This window comes from Microcaecilia unicolor, chromosome 3 (assembly GCF_901765095.1).
Source record: "Microcaecilia unicolor chromosome 3, aMicUni1.1, whole genome shotgun sequence".
Classification (NCBI taxonomy): Eukaryota; Metazoa; Chordata; class Amphibia; order Gymnophiona; family Siphonopidae; genus Microcaecilia; species Microcaecilia unicolor.
The window spans coordinates 367,030,390-367,053,931 of record NC_044033.1 but is presented as its reverse complement, the minus strand read 5'-3'; the positions used below and the strand labels follow the sequence as shown (position 1 = coordinate 367,053,931).

The 23,542-nt window shown below is 41.1% G+C and overlaps 1 protein-coding gene across 3 annotated transcripts in view; it reads left to right on the top strand.

The window, feature by feature from the left end:
• Positions 1–23,542, top strand: part of TBC1D32 (TBC1 domain family member 32) — a 327,052-nt gene that overhangs the window by 84,418 nt on the left and 219,092 nt on the right. For all 3 annotated transcript variants that reach the window (XM_030198562.1, XM_030198561.1, XM_030198563.1), the window contains exons 12-15: positions 167–272; positions 2,879–3,016; positions 11,905–11,991; positions 19,328–19,470. In XM_030198562.1, coding sequence (XP_030054422.1) covers positions 167–272; positions 2,879–3,016; positions 11,905–11,991; positions 19,328–19,470 — 474 coding nt within the window. The remainder of the gene's footprint in view (positions 1–166; positions 273–2,878; positions 3,017–11,904; positions 11,992–19,327; positions 19,471–23,542) is intronic.

Sequence of the window (23,542 nt, the reverse complement as noted above, 5' to 3'; positions counted from 1 at the left end):
TTATTTAACGAGAAGACTTTTTCTACAGGAAAATCTTCACTCCATATATATATATATATATATATTTTATCTTTGTTTTATTTCTAAACATTCACTAGCAGTAAGATAGGACTTATACTCAGACTGAGAATGTAAGATGTTTTAGTCATCTGTGTTTCTTCCTTAGATCGTTGCTTCTGTTCAGCAGTGTTTGTATTATTTTGAATCTTGTGGGTCAAACGTTGGTGAGAGCCCCATAATGGGTATTGGAGTACAGCAGCAGCAGCATTCCAGTAAGTTCTTGATTTTTTTTGATGAGATACATGTTATGTGCTACAGGGGAAAATATTTAGGGATCCTTTTACTAATGGCCTGCGCTGGTGTAGGCCATAGGAATAAATTGGGCCCTGCTACAGATAACTCGAGCTAAGCTTTAGTAAAAGACTCCCCTAGTGTCCCTTTTAGTAGTATTTTGTATTTTAGGGTTTCTGAAAACTAGAAGATATGGCAAATCATTTTCCAGACTTTATTCCAGACATGTGTCAAGAGAGGGCAGTCAAATAATAAATGTTACAATGAGCCTTCAGCTTTTCTACAGGACCAACAATCTTGAATTACCGGTTCTATTAATTTTGGCAGTTTTAATTGGTGTCCATAGAGGTCTGTTCATGAAGAAGTAAATAGATTGCATAATTTCTGCTGATTTAGTGGATTTAAAAATTTTAGTCCATATGATTTTCCATTGGTCCTCTGAAATTGACTGATTAAGCTTTGTAGACCAAGGGGCTCATTTTCAAAGCACTTAGCCTTCCAAAGTTCCACATGTTTCTATGGAACTTTGGAAGGCCTCCAAGATTCTTTGGTAGATGTATGTGAAAAAAATTTTCCATTTTTAAAAAAGTTCCTTTCAAGCAGAGGCAGGTTTAGGGTGGGCTGAAATGGAGTTGCACAATGCCCAAATGTTTGGTTCATCTTCTGTTAGCGAGTTGATAGATAGTTTTGATGATATACAATGTTTAAGTTGCAACTGTTGGAAAAGTTGGTGTGTTGGTTGATATGGCTCTCTCTGTGTCCCGCCTTCCTCTGATGTCATTTCCTTTCCACGAGGGCGGGCGGGATGCTGAGAGGGCAGCAGGGAAGCGAAGGACGACGGAGTTGAGCTTGCTGCTTTTACTAGCGCCACCCACAAGTTCACCGCTGCCTGCGACTTCGTTTTTAGAGTGAGTGGAAGTTAGACATGGGAGCGGGGAGGGCAGGGGAGGGAGGAGAATTGCTGGCCATGGGAGAGGGGAGGGAGGAGAATCGCTGGCGAGGGGAGGGCAGAGGAGGGAGGAGAATCGCTGGACCTCTGAAAAAAGGTGCCGGTACGCTGTACCGTTGCGTACCGGCACAAAAAAAGCACTGGAGAGGAGCCAGCATTTGTAGTGCAGTGGTCTCCCTGACATGCCAGGACACCAACCAGGCACTCTAGGGGGGCATTTGAGAATTTACATCTGTCTTTTTTTGAACTGGGTATACCGGAGCTGTAACAGCTTACAGAAATTATTTATAATGAAAAAAAATCACGTTATTTCTATACTGATATAGTATTTTTCATGATACCTGTTTATATGTACCATGGCTGGTATGAGGGGTGTGGCTACTGTGGGTGTGGCTACCGTATGGGTAGAGCCATAGGTGGTGACCCCACCCTCAATGAGTACCGGTACCATTTTTCGTATAAAAAAAGCACTGTCCAAGCCTGATACTCTACCCCCCCCCCTTCCTCACACGTTAAAAAAAAAAAAAAAGCGGGCACTTTGAGCATGTAATTTGAATACTTTGGCACCAGTTTGAAGGGGTTTTTTGGTTAAATTGAGAGCTTTGGTCTATATAGAGAAATCATCTTTTTATCAGCTATTTGGTGAATACAGCTTTAAATTTATATTACTGTTCGGGCTTTACTTGCAGTTTTTACTTTCACTTCATTTATGATAACGGGAGAGGCTGTTAAGCGATGCTCTCGCTATGGGAAGTGCAGAGCAGCGTCGAAGCACTGTCCAGTGGGTTGTGCTAGCTTGATTCCACCCAAAGCAGTCACAGAGGGCTAGCAGAGCTATTGACTTCTCACACTGGATACTCAAGGCCTCATTTTCTTCACATAACGCTGTTCTTTCTCTGACGCCTGTGGTGATTTTGCCTCAGCAAGATTCAGCCCCTGTGGGTGAAGGGGCTGCTCTGCCGATTCAGAGTTTGTGTGTTTCTTTACCTGCACGTGTTGCTGGTGATTTTTCTGCCATCCCTGGTGCAGCTGCTCCTGTGTCTTCTCAGGAGCCTTTCTCTTCAGAATTTATTTTATTACTTCACCAAGCCATTTTGCTAAAATGCTCTCATGCTCCATGTGTAAAACAGATTTTTCAGGCAGAAAACAATTTATTTTATTTACCCCTTGTGTATATGTTTCAAGTATATTTAAATTCTGTCATGGATTTGGTTGCTAGTACCTCTGCCAGTAAGATGTTTCAGATGTCTGCTGCTTTCTGAGTAGTGATATGTTTCCTCATTGTTCTCCCTTGTATTTTCTTTGCAGCAACTGATCTCTTGTCCTTCAATTTCGTGTGAGAATGCTCACCCTCCTATATCTTATTAAATTCTGTCAAATATTTGAATATTCATATCATCTCTTTCTCTAGCAAGTGTTATGCCTCTTTTGTAGGGTTTGTAAATGTATAAATACTAGGGGGGTTGTTTACTAAAGCTTAGCTCGAGTTATCTGCAGCAGGGCCCATAGGAATAAAATGGGCCTTGCTACAGATAACTCGAGCTAAGCTTTAATAAACAACTCCTTAAGTGATTTAAAATTTAAAAAAAAATTTCATTTACTTCTTTTTTTTTTTTTTTTTTTTCTTTGTCTTGCAAGGCAATAAACAGAAGACTTTCTACACAGGACAGGAATTACAGTACATATATTTCATCCATTCAGTGTGCCTTTTAGGAAGATTGTTGATGTATACACATGGCAGAAAGCTGTTTCCAATAAAGCTGAAGAACAGGAAAGGTAATAACCACTATTTTAGAATGATCTATGATGTATGATCTTGGAATTTGGTTCATACATGGTAAATAGAAGGCTAATATTTCATATTCATCAATGATTGAAGATAGTGCATGCACAAAATCATTAAGATACGAGGCTCTTCTGGAGGTCTTAAAACAAAAAGAATCCACTTAAATATAAACTTATATTTATTTATCAGTATCAAGGTGAGGTTAGTCATGCTTCAAGGAAAATGACAAGACTAAAGCACAAGCTAAAAATGTTTAGTATGCATCTACTAAAATATCTCAAGTGTATACTAAGCATTGTGCTTAATGGGAGATGCTTTACACTTAAATTGTAGTATGTATTGTCCTTGTTAAAATTAACACAAGAAGTGTATAATTTCTGTGTGCTGTTTATCCTTGACCACTGCATGTGGCTACTGCATAAAGTAGTCCATATTTGTTACACTATGGGGCTCATTTTCAAAAGAGAAAAACATCTAAAAAGTATCATAAAGCACCATTTTTTACTTTTTTCTTCTCAAAACGTCCAAATCTGTATTTTCTAAACCTATTGTGCAGACGTTTATCTATTTAATTCGTGTGCAGTGCGTCCAAATCACAAGGGGGCATGTCGCGGACTTTTCAAAGGCTGGATTAGGGCATGTCTAACACTTGGACATTTTACAGCTATAATGGAACAAAACAAAAACGTCCAGGAATAAAAACCAAGACGTTTTGATCTAGACCTGTTTTTAGATCGAATAAGGCACAAAAAGGTACCCTAAATGACCAAATGGCCACTGGAGGGAATCAAGGGTGACCCCTCCCCCCAATACCACCCCCAGTGGCCACTTGTCTCCCACCCCCCAAAATTTAAATAAAAATATGATTTACCAGCCTCTATGACAGCCTCAGATGTTAAAGGCAGGTCTATTAGAACAGCATGCAGGTCCCTGGAGTAGTGCAGTGGTCGGTGCAGTACACAGTAGGGGACCCAGGTCCCTATCTCCCTCTGCCTGTCACACTTGTGGAAATTGTGACCCCCTCCCAAACTCACCAAAACCCTACTATACCCACATATAGGTTGCTCCTTCACTCATATGGACTATTTTAGTGGTGTGCGGTGGGTTTTGGATGGCTCAGGGGACAAGATAAGGAAGCAAAGGTGAGATGTGTACTTGAGATCATTTTTATGAAGTTCACAGAAGTGCCCTCTAGGGTGCCCCATTGCTCTCCTGGAATGTCTGGTGGACCAGTTTACTAAAAATTCTGGCTCCTCCTACATCATGGGTGTCAAATACATGGGTGTCTCTAGCGTTATCATGTGCTAAAAATGATAGCACCTTAGTAAACAGGGCCCTAAGTCTGTTGTTTCTCCATCACCACCATTATTTGTAATGTCTACATCTATTTCGATAAAGAATTAAAACTGTTTATTGCTTTTTTAATTTCTATAATCTTTAATAGGTTTTTTCTTGTATAGTGCCTTTCCTCTCTCAGTTTGATGGATGGTTATTATTAGGATTTATTTACCGCCTTTTTGAAGGAATTCATTCAAGGCGGTGTACAGTAAGATGACAAAATAATTTTTAATTCTATGTACAATAAGTTTTTTTTTTCCTTCTGTGATTTTGTTGAATTTTTTTCTGCCTTTTCTGTATCAAGTTTTTTCTTGGAATTGTATTATGAAAATTAAATAATAATAATAAAAGAAATATAAAACTGTGATTCATAATTAATGTAGTTTCAAATAGTTGCACATTTGTGTTCATTCGTATTAGAAACATAGAAAAATGAAGGCAGATAAAGACCGTATGGCTTATCCAGTCTGCCCAACCATACTACCTGCTATTCCTTCCTCTCCCTTAGAGATCCTATGTACTTGTCCCAACTTTCTTGAATTTAGCTACAGTCTTTGTCGTCATCACCTCCACCAGGAGGTCGTTTCATGAATTCACTACCTTTTCCATGAAGAAGTATTTCCTCAGGTTACTCCTGAGTCTTGCCCCTTTCACGTTCATCCTATGCCCCCTCATTCCAGAGCTTCCTTTCAATTGAAAGATACTCGCCTCTTGTGCATTTATGCCACATATGTATTTAAATATGTCTATTATATCTCCCCTGTCCTGCCTTTTTCCCAAAGTATACATATTTTGATCTTTTAAGTCTGTTGAAATACACTTTATGACAAAGATGTCTGACACCATCCTGTGTATTTCTTTTTGAAGATGTGTTCTCCAGAATTGTACACAATACTCAAATGAGGTCTCACTTATACAGAGGCATTATCACCTCCTTTTTCCTGATGGCCATTCCTCTGTCTGAGTGCCCAAGCATCCTTCAAGCTTTCACCATCGCCTTTTCTCCCTCTGTGACAATCTTAAGATCATCACATATGATCACACCCAAGTCTTTGTCCTCTTCTGTGCACAGAATTACCTTGCCTCCTTAACTGTACTCCCATCCCAAATGTATGCCTCAGTATTTTTTAACCTTAAATCTTAGCTGCCAAGTTCTGTACCATTCTTGAAGTTTTGTTAGGTTCCTTCTCATGTTATCTTTGTCATCAGAGGTGTGTACCCTATTCCAGATCTTGGTATCTTCCGCAAAGAGGCAAACCTTACCAAACAGTCCTTCGGTAATATTGCTTACAAAATTGTTAAAAAGAACCGGCCCGAGAACTGAACCTTACTGCACACCAATGGTAACATCCTTTTCCTCAGAGTGAGTTCCATTTACCACTACCGTCTGTTGCCTTCCACACAATCGGTTCCTTGTTGAAACTGAAAACTGTATCTGAATTCAAGGAATCTTGGGACAAGTACATAAGATCTCTAAGGGAGTGACAGGGAGAGTAGATGACATGGATGGGCAGACTGGACAAGCCATATAGTCTTTATTTGCATTTATTTTTCTATGTTTCTAACCCAGTCACTTTAAGGCCGATTCCGAGGGCATTCGGTTTATTTTTAAGTCACCTATGTGGAACCGGGTCAAAAGCTTTGCTAAAATCTAAGTACACCACATCTAGCATTCTCCCTCGATCCAAATCTCTGGTAATCCAGTCAAAGAAATGAATTGTATTTATCTGATAAGACTTGCCTCTAATGAAATAATTCTGCATCGGATCCTGTAATCCATTGGATTCCAGTAATCTCACTATTCTCTGTTTTACATAGTAACATAGTAGATGACGGCAGAAAAAGACCTGCACGGTCCATCCAGTCTGCCCAACAAGACAAACTCATATGTATACCTTACCTTGATTTGTACCTGCCTTATTCAGGGCACAGACAGTACAAGTCTGCCCAGAGTATTTCCCGCCTCCCAACCACCAGTCCTGCCTCGCATCACCGGCTCTGGCACAGACCATATAAGTCTGCCCTCCACTATCCTCGCCTCCCAACCACAACCCCTCTTCCCCCCACCTGCTCCGCCACCCAATTTTGGCTAAGCTTCTGAGGATCCATTCCTTCTGCACAGAATTCCTTTATGCATATCCCACGCATGTTTGAATTCCTTTACTGTTTTCATCTCCACCACCTCCCGCGGGAGGGCATTCCAAGCATCCACCACCCTCTCTGTGAAAAAATACTTCCTGACATCTTTCCTGAGTCTTTTCACTAATTCACTTAACCACAGAGGTCAGACTTACCAGCCTATAGTTTCCAGCCTTGTCCTTACTTTCATTTTTGTGGAAAGAGACCACATCCCCGTCCTTCTCCAATTCTCTGGGACCACTCTTGTCTCTGTTGAAAATATCAGCCAGTGAAGCTGCCAGCACTTCTCTAAGTTCCTTTAATACTTTTGGTTGTTTCACTGTCTTGCAGTAGCAATAAGATACGGTATATAAATTGATGTAAATAAAATAAAATAAAATAAAACCCCATCATTTGGTCCACCTTTAGTTTAGCTAGCTCCTCATGAACACATTCCTCTGAAAATCATTCATGGGCTATGACACTTCCATTCCTGTTTATGTTTGTCTTCTGTCATCGTAATCCTGGCCCTTCATCTGTGAACACAGAACAGAAATATTTGATAAGCAGTTCCACCTTATCCTTATCAACTTCTACATATTCCTCCCCTACACCTTTGAGTCTCTCAATACCACTTTTGCACTTCCTTTTATTTCTAACATATCTAAAAAAAAAATGTTCTGTTTGGCCATTTTACTGTATCGGCTATTTTTTCTTCCATCTGCATCTTTGCTTTCTTGACAGCTTTACCATTTTCTCTTAGTTTTTTCAGATATTGTCACCTGTTGTCACATCCGTCGCTCCCTCCGGCTGCTCCTCTGCTGGAAGCAGGAGCCGGTGTCCATCGCGGCGATGGCCGGCCTTCTTGAGGCCGCGGCGGAGAGCTGGGGTTCGCCGCGGCGATAGCCGCCCAGTCCGGGGCCCAGGCCATGTGCCGGCGATCGCGGCTGCCGGGCTCTCGATCGCCGGCTATGGGGTCCGTACTCGCGCCAGTGGGGAGAATGGCGCCGAGACGCTATGGCCGGCGTCTCCTTCGCTTTCGGGCGCGGGAACCCGAAGCTCCGCCTCTGAGGAGTTGGATTGGGAGGCCGGTGCTGTAGTCCCGCCTGGGAGGTCGGAGAGAGCCAGTCAGAAAGATTTTGTCAGTAACCGGGTTCTGATTGGCCGGCCACGTCAGCTGGGGCTGGGTGGTTGATTACGGACAGTATTTAAGGAGCAGGCCTGAGATAGGACATTGCTTCAGGTTCTGTTTCCCGAGGCCAGTCTCTGTGTGTTCCAGCATTCAGTTCGTTTTCCTTGTTCTTCTGGTTTTGACCTTTGCATTGTTTTTGGATTTCTCTGCTAGCTGCCTTCCCTGACCTATTGCCTGTTTTGATTACGCTGTGAGCTGCCTGCCCTGACCTGTTGCCTGTTTTGGACTCCTTTGTTTTCCTCCTGCCCTCCGGGCTCCTGGTTCCAGTATTGGGTCAGTTCGTCAACCCTGCGGTTCCGGAAGTCCCGTTGGCCGCCTGCAGCTGAGGGCTCAACCCTCGGTGAACGGCGGTCGCCGCGGGTGAAGACTTGGGGTTGCACGGCTGTCCTCTGAGGTCCTTCGGGGCCTTGCGGGACCTAAGGGCTCACCTTCTCTTCAGACAAGACACCTGTCTTCCTCTTTCTGCGATCTCTTGTAGATTAGAAAGGCTATCTTTTTTCCTTATTTCTCAGCTACTACTTTTGAGAACCAAAGCGGCTTTCTTTTCCTTTTATTTACTTCCCTTACTAAAAGGTTCATTTTCCTTAAAATAGCTCCATTCATTTTTGGCCACAGCTTTCTTACTTCTTCCAGATGTCGCCATCCAGCTAACAACTCTTTGAGGTAATCCCCCGTGTCAACAAAGTTAGTTTGAAGTCTAAAACCTTTACTTTAGAATGAACCCTCTCCACACCTGTCTTAGTATTAAACCACACCATCTAGTGATCTCTGGATGCCAGGTGATCACACACTATAACATCAAAAACATTCTCCTTATTTATAAACAATAAGTCCATTAAGTCCCCATTCTGTGTGGGCTCCATTACTAACTGTTGAAACAGTTCTCCCTGTAGAGAATCCAGGATCTCCCTACTTCTAGAAGACCTCATAAAAGGGACACCCCAATCAGCATCTTGCATATTAAAATTACCTATTAGTAGTATGTCCCCTTTCACAGCTATATTTTGAATGTCTTCAATTAAATCTGTACACTCCTTCTGCCTGTAAAGGAAGCCTATATATCACACCAATGTAAATACATTTTCCATTCCCTCTTTCCAGATTGACTCAGTGTCTCTTCTTTACCCCGTAAATCCTGAAATTGTCACTTTTATATTATCTTTCTTACTACCCTGACTTTCCTGAACATATTCTAGCCTATTATAACTATGTCCCTGTTATGGTTCTGTGTGATCCATGTCTCTGTCACTGCTACTAAAATCCAAATCAGCCTCTTCCATCACAACTTCTAGATTCAGAATCTTATTTACCATGCTATGGGCATTAGTATGCATTGCTTTGCTGATGTTGCCCCTCGTTCCCGTTTTTGTAGAGATACTTAATGTTCTACTGACCTGGGGGCTTTGATCACCCAGCCCCTACGATTCTAGTTTAAAGCCTGCTTCAGTGGGTTAGCCAGTCTGCTACTGAAGATGCTTCTCTTTTTTGATAGATGGACGCCATCTCTACTCGGCCACCCTTGGAAAATCATCTCTTGGTCCAGGAAGCTGAAACACTTTTGATGACATCATCCATATAGCTGTGCATTTATCTCTAGGAAGCGAGGTTCTCTGCCTTGGCCATTGCCTTCCACAGGGAGGATTGATGAGAACACCACCTGCACACCTATATGCTTCACCTTCTCTCCCAGAGTCATGAGTTCACTTTTGATGCATTTGGAGGGTACCTGGCAGTTTCATTTGTGTCAACAAACTAACTTTTAGTTCCCAGCCCTTAGGGCTTGGATGTTAAGAAGTTAGAAATGGACTCCTTGAACTTACCAGACAGCATCTCTCGGGTCCTGTTAGCTTCCAGGAGAGATTCTACTAGGAGGTCATATGATTGTAAATGGATGAAGTTTGCCGTCTGGTGCGAGGGCAAGGCCCTAGATCCATTTTCCTGCCTTATGCAAAATCTGCTCGAATACCTTCTACTCTTCTCAGAGTTGGGTCTCAAAACTAACTACTTAAGGGTTCACCTCAGTGCAGTTGGAGATTATCAACCCTGGTGTGGAGGGTAAGCCCATCTCTGCTCAGCTTTCATTTGTTCAGTTCATGAGGGTCTTCTAATGAAGCCTCCCATCTTGTCATGTGATCTTAACATTGTTCTTATGCATCTAATTAAAACTCCCTTTGAGCTACTTGATATCCACCATCTGAAATACCTGACCTGTAAGGTGCTCCTCTTGGTGGTAGTCACCTCAGCAGACAGGGTCAGTGAGCTATAGGCTTTAGTAACTGATTCATCTTAAAGAGCAGTTTTGCACATGTATCCTAAATTCCTTCTTAAGGTTGTGTCCTAAATTAATTGCACCTTAATCAATCCATTGTTCTACCAACATTTTTCCCAAAGCTAAAGTGCACTTCACACTTTGAACTTCAAGAGAGCCTTGGTCTTCTATCTGGAGTGGACTAAAGCCCATAGAAAACCCATCCCACTTTTTATTTCTTTTGATTTCAACAGGATGGGGGCTGCCATCAGTTCTTGAACTCAAAATGCATTTCCTTTACTTATGCTCAGGCTGGGCAGACACTGGAGCATCATGTCACGGCTCACAATGTGTCAGTAGTCCCACTTCAGGTCAGCCTCTGTAGAGGAAATCTGCACATTCACATCTCACTTCTGCCTAGAGCAAGACTCCAAACACAAGATCTGGTTTGGTCAGACAGTCCTTCAAAATTTATTTGGGATCTAGAGTCCAGCCTTTCCCTTCTCCCCCACAAAGCCTGTTTGTTTTCTGTTCCAGGCTGTCTATTAAAAAAAAAAGAATGAAAGAAAATGAAAAAAAATGTTATTGGATAGTTAATTTGTCTACATGCCTGTTGCAAGCCTAAGTTGCATTCCTTTTTTCGGGATTCCCATCAGTAGGAAGATTACATGCTGCTTGCCCTTGGTAAAAGCGAAGTTACTCATCCGTTCACTGGGTAAATCTCTCTTATCTGCACCCTTCTCCTCCACCGCTAACTCCAGACTCCGTTCCCTTTATCTTGCTGCACCATATGCCTGGAATAGACTTCCTGAGCAGGTACGTCAAGCTCCATCTCTGGCCGTCTTCAATTCTAGCTAAAAGCCCACCTTTTTGATGCTGATTTTAACTCCTAACCCTTATTCACTTGTCCAGAACCCTTATTTTATCATCCTCACCTTAATATTCCCTTATCTCTTGTTTGTCCTGTTTGTCTGTCCTAATTAGATTGTAGGCTCTGTCGAGCAGGGACTGTCTCTTCATGTTCAAGTGTACAGCGCTACGTACATCTAGTAGCGCTATACAAATGATAAGTAGTAGTAGTAATGTTGTCCGAGGATGAGTATTCTCACTGCCCTGCTCACCTCACATTGGAGCTGTATTCTGTTATCTATTGTGTTAGACTGATCTGTCCTGCATGATGATGGCAGGTAGGAAAGCACGTGCACGTACAGTAGTCTGCTTTCAAACTCTTCTGGAAAGAACGCTGGGGAGCTCTTCCTGCACAGATGACGTCACCCATCGGTGAGAATACTCATTCCTGTCCTCTGAGAACACCTGCTACAGGCGAGTAACTTAGCTGTCTTGTGCTATATTGAGCCATGTTATATTAGGTTTGTTGTACATAATATAGCAGACTCAAGAAAAATGTCAGGAAGTATTTTTTCACGGAGAGAGTAGTGGATGCTTGGAATGCCCTCCCGCGGGAGGTGGTGGAAATGAAAACGGTAACGGAATTCAAACATGCGTGGGATAAGCATAAAGGAATCCTGTGCCGAAGGAATGGATCCTCAGGAGCTTAGTCAAGATCGGGAGGCGGGACTGGTGATTGGGAGGCGGGGATAGTGCTGGGCAGACTTATACGGTCTGTGCCAGAGCCGGTGGTGGGAAGCGGGACTGGTGGTTGGGAGGCAGGGATAGTGCTGGACAGACTTATACGGTCTGTGCCCTGAAGAGCACAGGTGCAAATCAAAGTAGGGTATACACAAAAGTAGCACATATGAGTTATCTTGTTGGGCAGACTGAATGGACAGTGCAGGTCTTTTTCTGCCGTCATCTACTATGTTACTATGTTATAGCATTCCTGTTGATCTTGAATATACTGATCTTGAGCTATAGACTGAATGTTAGTATTGCTCATGTTTATGTGACCTAATTGCAAATTTGTATGCCCTCATTGGTTGTACTTTTAATTGCAACACTTATTTTTGTTGTGAATTTCATAGAATGGATATCCCTAACTGACCTGGTGGTGCTGTTTACTCGTATTATATATTCAAGCTGTGCAAAGGAGACACAGGTAGCACATTCAGGTAATGTTTCCCACTGCATAATGCATTTTTTATTATATCAATAGTTGAACAGAAATATGCATTTATTTTTTGTAAAGATGATTCCAGGAAAGACTCTATTTGAGATTGTGAGCTCCATCGTCATCGGCTGTTTTGCATATCAGCAGCAGCACCTAATAAGTAATCTAATTTATATTGTTTTCACAACTACATTTTATATACATCTGGATTAAATTATGCCAATGTTCAATTTTGGATTAGTTAATTTGGGTCACATTTTGAAAATAAATGTGGCTTAGTTTTTGTTTGTCTTCAAATCTAATCATGGAGCTGACATCTTATGTAAAAAAGAAAACACATGCATAAAGTAAATAGTAAGACGTTTTACAACTTCATGCTATGTTAGTCCCTAATCATATGAGTGCGGCAGAAAAAGAAAAGAAAATGATCACAGGTCGTAGAAAGAAGAAAATTATTACATTCAAAGGCATTACATGAAACATCCTGATGCTTTAAATGCTCGTCCCATTGATCCCAATTCTGCTGTACTAGAAAACATTTTTTTATTAAGAAAAGCCTTTAATTGTTCTGGCCAAAGAAGACTTGTATTTACATACTTTAGGGCCCTTTTTCTAAAGCTTAGCGTGTGCAGAATGCTAAGAAGCCCATAGGTATATAATGGGCTTCTTAGCACTTAGCGCATGCTAATATCCATTTTAGAAAAAGGGTTCCTTAATAATACATTTACAAGGATAGCATAAAATATAAGAGCACAAAAGAGCAGGCCTGGTGGCACAGAGACAGAAACAGATTTTCACATATTTGTGTTTGCTTAGTTAGATCAAGAAACACCCAGATGGAGGGATTGCAGCTTCCAGAGGCTGGGATTCTATCAGCAGAATTTATTATTTGCCGGGAAGAGGAAGAGTTGGTATGGGATAAAATAGAGTAGGTGTACTGCCTTCACCAGATAGTCTGTTGTAACAGTACTGTTGAAGCAATCTACTATGGAAGAAAGAAACAGAGCTATTCTGCTAGTGATGTTTATGTTCCTTCAGGATATGGATATGATCATGAAGCTATATTTTAAGATGATTTCAATTTTTGTTTTTCAGTCAGGAGAGCTGGTTGTTTCCTGATTAACTAGTACCCATTTTTGTGAAATTTATTTGTGGGATGCACATATGTTCATGGCTTTATTTGGGAAATTTGTTGCACATTGCTATGGCCAGGAAATTTCCACATTCTTGGCTATAGCAGCATTAGAGAAATGCAAAAAAAAAAAAGAAATTAAACTAGACAAACCAAAAACAGGTGCTTCATGCGGTGGCAGCTGCTATTTAAATGGAGGCCCCTGTGGACCAGTAGCTCCTGCCCCGATGAAAGGTTGAGATGTAAAAAAAAAATGTTCCCTCTAAGACCCTTCCCCTTTAAGCCCTGCCCCTTATATAAATAGATCTGAGGTCTGTCCCTTTCCTCAGCCTCTTCCCCACCCATGCTCCAGGATACTAACCAGGTGGTCCAAGGGGCATTGGTAGGGTGCAAGAGCTGTTGCCAGTTGATCCTAAAGTGACAGCTTCCACTATCAAAATGATGTCTTGTGCTATTACTGCTAGGGTTGGGGGCAGTCATTTTGAGAGAGGGAGGTTCTAGGCAGGGCTATAGTGAAGTATGTGTGCCCACACAAGGTGAATAGGAGGTTGATCACCAAAATTGCACCCTGTCCATTGCCTCCCTTGCTTTGCTAAGAGATAGTGGGTAGGATGGAAGCGCTAAGGGGTTTGTTGCACAGGGTGTGTTTCCAGCTTGGAACATTCCTGATGCTGGAGCAGTAGTAAGTAGTGATTGCTCCTGCTCCCCCTTCCAAATCCCTCAGACTCCATCGGTGAGTCTTAGTCCCAAGTGAATGGGATTTCTTGATGTTTTATTTATTTATTTATTTATTTATTGCATTTGTATCCCACATTTTCCCACCTTTTTGCGGGCTCAAAGTGGCTTACAATACATTATGAATGATGGAAATTACATTTTGTTATGTAATGGCCTAGAGGGGCAAATGTTTGGCAATGTTTCTTCTTGATATTTTAGACTTGGATCAGCGCTGAGATGAGGGATTGTGGGGCTACTTGTCCATCAGGGTGCAGAAACTTCTAGGGGGACACCTGGAGTTCAAAAAATATTAGCTGTTGCTATACAAATTGTGTAATTATTATTTTGCAATAATGAGCTTCTGAGACATTATTCCATGTCCATTGTCTTTTTGGCACTAATGAGCTGCTTTTCATGGTTCTATATTGCACAGGCTCTTTAATGGCAAATTTTAAATAAACATTCATGCTAAAGTATATTTTTACAAAGTGACTGCAACTATGCAGTTTACATGAAAAATATTGTTAAAACTTCTCAAATTTGATGTTTATATGATGATTCAGGCATTTTGTATTATTCTACTTTTGAAATGTACTTTTGCCATGTTTATTCTCTTGTACATGTGATGTATATGGGGAGGCTGATTTTCAAAGCACATAGACTTAAAAAGTAACATAGGTTACTATTTGACTTTGTATGTCTATGTGCTTTGAAAATGAGCACCTTAATCTACTCTTAATGAAAACATCCTTCATGAGAGGATTTGGTAGTTTAGAATTAATGTGGAATTTGCTGTCCAGCCTTCTCTTAGTATTAAAAATGAATTGTGATGAATCAAGAGTGACACACGTTTACAAATGGATTAATGGTAGCCTGTCCTGTCCAGCTTGAAGTTTTATAGAAGAAACTGCACTGATTTCTAGATGCTATGATATCGAAATCAGGATGTGTTTTTTTTTTTTTAAGGTAAAACTAGATTTTTTCTGGATCTCCACTGCCTTTAGAGTAGATAAATTTAGAGGTAGATTTTCAAAATGATTGAAACAGTCAGGAGAGGCTCCTGACCATTTAAATCGCTTTATGGGGGTAACTGGGGATAGTCAACCGCATGTAACTGTTAGTGCCACTAAATATCCTCACTAACTGGCCGTTCCCTAAAAGGCTAGGTTATTGGTGGGCTGTGAGCAGAGCAATAATATTCAGTCCGCTAATCAGGTAAGTAACTGCATAAAGTCAGGATAGCAAAAAGCTGTCATAACTTTATGCGATGAGTTAATCGTGCACCAGTCTGAATATTGGCTGGTGCCTGGTTAACTTCCGGGTCAGAGATGGGCAGAGAGCAAACCTTCCTGGAAAATAATTGTGAGGACTTACTGGGCACAATAGGGTTTAATATCTGCAATTTATAAGTATCTATCTAAGACATAAAAGGCAAGATTGCTCTCACTTATAGGAGACAATGGAAGGTGGAATTAGGGGTACATTATGAGGAAAGGGAGTGGAATCTTGTGGAGGCTTCTCTGCTATAATGTCTGTGGTGGCTAACATACAAGAAACAGATATAAAGTAATATAATAATTCCTCTAGTGAGGCTGCTGCCCTGCTTTCCAGCTGTGTCTTCACTTTGCTAGAGGCACTGTGGAAAAAGAGGCACAATGGAGCATGTGTGGTGGCTATGTCAAAATGTTAGAGTATTCTGGAAGACTGCTGAAGCCTGAATGCAGAGGTGGCTGGGTCAGGAGAACCCTTGGGATCCAGCTATATTTTTGTTTAATAGACCAATACCTGATACAACACTAGTTCAAATGCATTTTCTTGGACATGCTTTCAGTGATGTTAGAATTATCATAGCTGCAGTTTAGAAGTGTATAAATCCCCCATTGGTGGATAGCAAAATTGAGGTAAAGCTGTGAAATAGAGAGATAAAGTCCAGCAAAGAGGACAGCTCTATAAATAGGAAAAAAATATGGATATCCTTTACATCTTATTGTCAGTGATTAATACGTGATGTGGTAAAGTAGTTTCCCCGAGGACAAGCAGGCTGCTTGTTCTCACATGTGGGTCGACGTCTGCGTCGGCCCAGGAATCGGCATTTTGCAAGCAAAATATTTAAACGTTTTTCCAGAGTCTTCTGGCGCGCATGCAGTGTGCACCGCGCATGCGTGGACTGATTTCCCGCCTGTCGCGTGAGCACTTCTCAGTTTTTCTTTCTCCACGTTGAGGTGCGGCAGCATTCATTTTCTGCTCCTCTCAGGCCCAGGAAGAGTAGATTTCCTTCGCTTTTGTTTTTTGCTTTTCTTCACAAGATTAAAAAAATATATATATACTAGTAAAAAAGGCCCGTTTCTGTCACAAATGAAATGGGTGCTAGCAAAGTTTTCCTCGGATTGTGTATGTTTGAGAGAGTGTGTGTGAGACTGACTCTGTGTGAGAGAGAGAGAGAGTGAACGTGCGAGTGTGTGTGTGTGTGTCAGAGAGAGAGTGAGACTGGGTGCGAGTGTGTCTGTGAGAGAGAATGTGTGTGTGAGCATGACAGTGTGTGCCAGGGGCCCCTCCCAGTTCCAGGTTCCCCCCCCTCCCTCCCTCCCTGTTCCAGGTCTCCCTCCCTGTTCCAGGTCTCCCCCCTCTCTCCCTCCCTCCCAGTTCTGGGGTCCTCCCTCCCAGTTCCAGGGTTGCGCCCCCCTCTCTCCCTCCCTCCCTCCCAGTACCAGGTCCCTCCCTCCCTTCCTAGTTCCAGTGTCGTCGTCACTCCCTCCCTCCCACCCAGTTCCAGGGTCGTCCCTCCCCCCTCCCTCCTGCATCATTTTTCTTTCAGTCCCTCATGCTGTGGTTCTCTCTCCCTCCCTCCTTTCATGTGCAGCCTGTTGCGAATTGGCAGCTGTCCTGACTTCTCCCGTCCCCCTTTCTTCCTCTTCGTCTCATGCTTGTGGCGCTTCTGACCTTTATCCTTGCTGTGACAGTGATCGGCGCATGCTGTCTGCAGCTAGTCCTGGAGTCTTTCCTCTGCATGTCCCAACCTCTGCGTAAACAGGAAATGTAATCAGCAGAAGGGCGAGATGTGCAGGGCAGAGGTACCAGAGGCAGCTGCGGGTGGCGAGGGGGTTTGATGCGCCGGGTTGTGGAGGGGGGGTTGATGTGCCCTGGGGGGGAGAGGGGTGTTTGATGTGCCGAGGGGGGGACTTGGGTGATGCACCGAGACCCTGCTTGAATACCTTCTGCACTTATCAGAGTCTGGTCTCAAGACCAACTCCATAAGAGTTCACTTTAGTGCGATCAGTGCTTATCATCGCCGTGTAGAAGGTAAGCCTATCTCTGGACAGCCTTTAGTTGTTCGCTTCATGAGAGGTTTGCTTTTGTCAAAGCCCCCAGTCAAACCTCCACCGGTGTCATGGGATCTCAACGTCTCATTAATCCATGCTTTTGTATATGCTCTGTAATTTTGTTCTTTATAATAGTCTTTACCATTTTGGCCGGTACCGACATAAGACTCAGCAGTCCATAATTTCCCAGATCTCCTCTGGAACCTTTTTAAAAAATTGGCGTTACATTGGCCACCCTTCAGTCTTCCAGTATCTTGCTCAATTTTAAGTATAAATGACATATTACTAAGAATAGCTTTGCAAGTTCATTTTTCAGTTCTGTCAGTACTCTGCAATGAATACCATCTGGTCCAGGAGATTTGCTACTCTTTAATTTGTAGAACTGCCCCATTAACATCCTCCAGGTTTATAGAGAATTCATTCAGTTTCTCTGACTCATCAGCTTTGAATACCATTTCTGGCACTGCTATCTCACCCAAATCTTCCTCTGACAATTCTTCTCCTCTTTGACTGGGGATGGAGTTTGACAATAATCATGTTTTGAGGATTTTGCAAGATTAGGTGGTTGGGCGGGAGGAATTCATAACAGGTTATTAAAGTCGTTTGGTACTTCTAATTATTGTGCATGTTGATCTACAGGATGGATTGGGGGAGTAGGCAATAAGGGGGGTGGTTTTGTTCTTGCTAACAATAGAGGTGATTTGAGAGATGTACACAATGGAATTGGCATGTGCAACTTCTAGAATAGTGACTAAGGGCAGTTGTGTGCACAAATGCTAATGAGTGCCAATTAGTGCCGGTTAACACCAATAATTGTCTGTTAACTCCAATTAGTTAAGTTGCAGGTACAAGTAACCTTATTCTATAACTTGTGTGTGCAAATTCACGTACTAGGTATAAATTTGGTGTGCAAATTTATGGAATCCAGGGGTAGGTGTTTACTTTGTAGACTTGGAAGTTATGTTGGTGATCAGTCAAATTTGAGCCTTGTATTCAGTGGTAGCGATGACTGGATAAATTCCCGATGCTTTATTGTATTTGTATATTCAGTGGTGCTATTATGCAGTAGCTGATGCTGCCACTAATTCATTTGAGATAGATACAGCGCTTTTTTTGTGGGGGTACTTGGGGGTACTGAGTACCGGCACCTTTTCCATTGTCTGCTAAAATTGACCCAAGGACCCCAAGTTTTAATGAAAAAGCTTAGGCTCTACACACCAATTCTGCCTTGTCGTAGGTTCTGTGACTGGTTGCAGGGGGCCTGGCTATTGTGGGGTGGATCCCTCAGTGATCACCCAACCCTTGAAGGGTGGCCTAGCATTTGAGTACCGGCACCTTTTTTGCTAGAAAAGATGCACTGGATAGATTCGTCAGGGTAGTGAAATATCAGACCTGTTTAGCAACTGAATTTTGCTGCTAAATGGTTAAGTGTTGGTACTTTCTATATGGCAAAATTATCACTCAAACACAAAAGTGAATTATCAGAAATTCACAATATATCTTATGGATCTTCATTGACATTTTGGACACGTATTAAGAATGACTACACTATGAAGTAAGGGGGGGGGGGGGGGGTTCCCTATGATTGTGAACCGTGCCCGTACCTTAAAAGCATTGCAGGCTAGGTGGCTCTTCTGAGGTTTTTCCTCCACTGAAATAATAAGTGTATTCGATCATTGTGGTAGCCAGGTGCCTTGAAGCTCCATAAGATATATTATGAATTTCTGATAGGTACTTTCTATATACCATCCTAATCCCATCTCCCCTTGTATGTATAACTTTTATATATATAGCCTGAAATAAAAAAGACAAACTTATGCAGTCAGTATCAATGCCAGCCAAAGTCTTTTTGAATATTCAAGCCACTATTACATAGATCTAGACATTTTTTACATTAGACTAGATCAGGGGTTCTCAACCCAGTCCTCGGGACACACCTGGCGAATCAGTTTTTCTGAATGCCCACAATGAATATGAATAAGAGGGAGGTGCATAGAATGGAGGTAGTGCATGCAAATATATTAATTGCAGATATCCTGAAAACCTGACTGACTATGTGTGTCCCCAGGACTAGGTTTGCCATGATAGTTTATTTTCCATATAAGAATATTACTTTTGTTTGTCTTTTTAAATATTTGGAGTGTAATCTTAAACTTTGTGTGTGTTAGGTACCTATTCGCCAGCAGGTCTTGTTATAGAAGTTTTACGGATGCTTTGCGATCGCAAAGAATGTGCCTCTGAATGCTTATACACTAGTGCTGTCATAGATGCCCTTCTGCATCCTGTTTACTCTTTACTAAATGGAAAACAGGTCAGTAAAATATTATTATTTTAATAAACTATTGTAAATGTTTTGCTCTTTTTGTTGTTATATTTATGAAATCTTCTGTTTTTCTGCTTGGTTGAAATTCATTATATCAAATGTAATAAAATTTGTAACACAGAATGTATAAAATATTAAGGCATACAACATTTGATGAAGGGATACTTGTTTTATGAGCTAGTAAAATATGTTTTCTCTTTAATATTGAGATTATTGATTCCAGTTTTTTTTTTAATCACATTGATGTACCAGCTTGCGACTGTTTTTGTTTTGATTTTCTTTATTGCTTGCTGCTTTATTTTACTGTGCCAAACTCTCTTCAGTTCTGTTTAATTAGCTAATGTGAGGGTAGAATGGATCAGACTGATTTCTGGAGTTCAGTTGGCCACTTTGACAACCAGATTGGGAAAAACATTTCAGTCGGAGCAAGACTTGACTGGCTTGCTATTTGCTGATTGATATTTGATTGCTTTAAGTATTGTTTTGTTGTTATTTGAATATTTTTGTGATTATTTTTGTTTTGAGTATAGTTTGTTACTATTTTTTGATTCTTTAATTATTTTGAAGGTCAACTGGGGGGGGGGGGGGGGGGTTTGGGGAACGGAGAAAGTGGAAGAGGTTCCGTATTTAACTCAATACAATGTGTGATTGCTAGGTGTAAGAGTCAAACACCTGCAGTCTTTTTTTGTATATTTCTTTTTTAATAATAACACTTTTAAAAGACTTTAATATGCATTAATGCTATTAGCACATGTTAACGCGGCAATTTGCTGTAATAAGGGGGAAAGTTATCAACATGGGCTACTGTTAAGTTGAATTAGTTTACCACAAGTCGCGTTATTTTTGCACAACCTCCCATTTTATGCAATGAGACCCTGTGCTAAAATAATCCCAGTAGTTCACATTGAAAACTTTCCCCCTAACAGTTGGAACACAAAAATTTGTTTAGATAAAAGGATGCTATATAAGGGCAAACAAAAAAGTTGAGTGTTTATTATAAGAGCATTAAAACAGTACAAAGGCAATTCGGTATGCTGGTACCTAAATATAGGAGAGGGAGAAAACAAGAAAAGCTGTGTGATTTAGAGATAGATAAGCTTGTCTTCTTTGTACATGGAGGCGTCTCCCGATAATTTTGTCTTGGGATTTGAAGCTAAGTACTCCAACTGTTACCGAAGTGACTCTTTGCTACTGGCTCTTCTCGTTTAGTTATTTGGTTTTTTTTTCCCCTTTCGTACTACAGTTGCCATTTCCATGTCTCTATATTGTTGACGACATTATTAACTTTGTCCAACATATGAACATTTTTTGAACACAATTTCTCTGTTTTTTTACAACAGATTATCTTTATTCTGTAGGTTTTTTCAGAGATTTGTGGGCCTGTGATAAAATCCATATCAGGTGTGTCCACTGAGTTGGTACCCTGGGCCATTGAGGCCTCTTTATTTAAATTTAATTGTTATATGGACATTAATGTGGTCACTCTATAGAGCTACTTAGAGCTTTTTTTGTTCAGTTTCTATTATTATTGCTCTAAGCAGATCTTTTGAATTTTTTGACCTAAATATAGGTGCCAGTAGTGTGCCTAGTTTGTAGAATAGTAACGCTTATGCCCATGATTGGCACCAATTATTAGCAGTTAGCTGTACACATGGGCACCAAGTGATGCCTGCAACTTATACAATACTATCAATTGTGCATATTGCATGATGCCCACTTAGGTGCACCTTACACTTATATTCTAAAGTGGTTTAGGTGCACTCTTAAGCCATTATACAATTGATGCTAAGTCCGTCTCTTTTTGATGCCTAAAATGAGGCTTTTATTTAAGAAGGTAAAATGGAGCTGTGTGATGCACGACATACCCTGAAATAAGAAGCAAGCAAGGTTACATTCACTGACATGGAAGCCCTAATAAGCTTAAAATAGTTAGTAATGACTATTGCAACTTATACTCAAAAAACAAAAATAAAGAATTACAAGGAAATTTTAATAAAAGTTAGCACCCAGAGGAAAAAGAATAGTTTCCTTTTCTGTGTTGCTTTAGATAAGTCAGGAAAAATGTGAATTGTTGATCATAAAATCATCTCATCCATATGTCTGAAGTATAAACCTCAAAAATTAAATGCATTAAAAGTATACCCACAGTACAAAACAAAGATTCACTCCGAGGGATACTCAGATATAAACAAAAAACATTGAAGTGGTCAATGGGTGGTAGAAGATCCTTTATTCAAAAAGAAAATCAAATTCATTGAGTCACCCATTGTCCTTTTTGGATCGTTTGTTTTGATTTTGAAAAAAGGATCTTCTGCCACTCATTGGCCACTTTTGTTGTTTTTTGCTTAAACAGTGTACCCAACATATATAGTTCCTGCTTTAAAAATATATATGGTGGAGCAGGGGTTATGTATGCTACTTTATTGACTTGAATTTGGGTGAAGTAGTTAAGTGAGGGGCCCTTTTACTAAGCCGCGTAGGCAGCTACGTGCGCCCAATGTGCGTCAATTTTGAGTTACTGCCCGGCTACCGCGTGGCCATTGCGGTAATTTCATTTTTGATGCGTGTCCGCTAAGTGTGCCGGAAAATATTTTTATTTTCTGGCGCGTAGGCGGTAATCAACATTCTACACGTGTAGGCCATTGGTGGTTATAGTGTGAGACCTTACCACTAGGTCACAGTGGCTGGCGTTAAGGTCTGAGGCCTAAAATGGATGTGCAGCAATTTTCATTTTGCCACACGTCCATTTTCGGCAAAAATTTTAAAAAGGCATTTTTTACAGATGCGCTGAAAATGATTCTGTGCGCTTCTAAATCATATGTTTACAGTACCGCAGGCAATTTTTCTGCGCGCCTTTGTAAAAGGGCCCCTTAATTTTAAGGTATAAACAATTTTCTACATATTTACACGCGCAAGGTATACATAACATGTATATGCTGGAAGAGAAGAGAGAAAGAGGAGATATGAAAGAAACATTTACATTAATGTACAAGAAGAGAGCCTTTTTCAAATGAAGGAAAACTCTGGAATGAGGGGGCATACGATGAAGTTAAAAGGAAATAGGCTTAGGAGGAATCTATTCATTTACGGAAAGGGTAGTGTAAGCGTGGAATGGCCTCCTGGTGGAGGTTGTGGAGACGAGGACTGTGTCAGAGTTTAAGAAAGATTGGGACAAGCATGTGGGATCCCTTAGGAAAAGGAGGAGTTAAGGGTTATGGAGGATGGGCCATTTGGCCTTTAATCTGCTGCCATATTTCTCTGTTTCTATAACCTCAGGGTACCTAGTTATAGAATTGAATAAAATTAGGCATTAGACAGGCTATCTATGCATTGGCATTCCCAGTGGGATAATTTGGCTAGCATTGCAATGAACATGTATGCAAACATACTCACATACATTTATATATTTTTTGGAGCAGGTGTAAATTTGTGCAAGAGCATTTTTGCGATACTGGAGTTGGTTCTGGGAGTTTATTTTACTTAAGCACGTAGATGTCTACAGTGTATTGCCTTTATGTGCTTGAGAATTTTTATAAGCGCCCTATTATAAAGTTATCCCTACTGTGTTGTCCTTGAGTGATCTTAAAGTTGAAAATATATTGATACTAGTAAAAAAAGGCCCGTTTCGTAAACAAATGAAACGGACGCTAGCAAGGTTTTAGAGAGAGTGATAGTGTGTATATGTATGTGTGTCTGTGTGTGTGTGACACAGTGAAAGTGTGTGTGTGTGTGTGTGTCTGTGTGAAAGAGAGTGTGCAAGGGTAGGGTGAAAATGAAGAGATAGCAGTGAAATTTATTATAATTGTACATAGCACAGCACAAACATTTGAGACAGTTCTTGCCTTATCTCCCCTGCCGCCCCCTCCATACCCAACAATTCTTTCCTTGTCTTCCATCCCCTCTGTGTCCCGTGTGTGTGTGAGAGAGAGAGAGAGAGGTGCTAGCAGTCCCTGTGATAGTGGCAGGTCAGTTGCTCATTATAGCCAGGTGAGAGTGAATGTGTATGTGCTGTTTTTTTCTTTCCTTCCTATGCCCTCCTTGTCTGTTGTTTGTGTGGAGA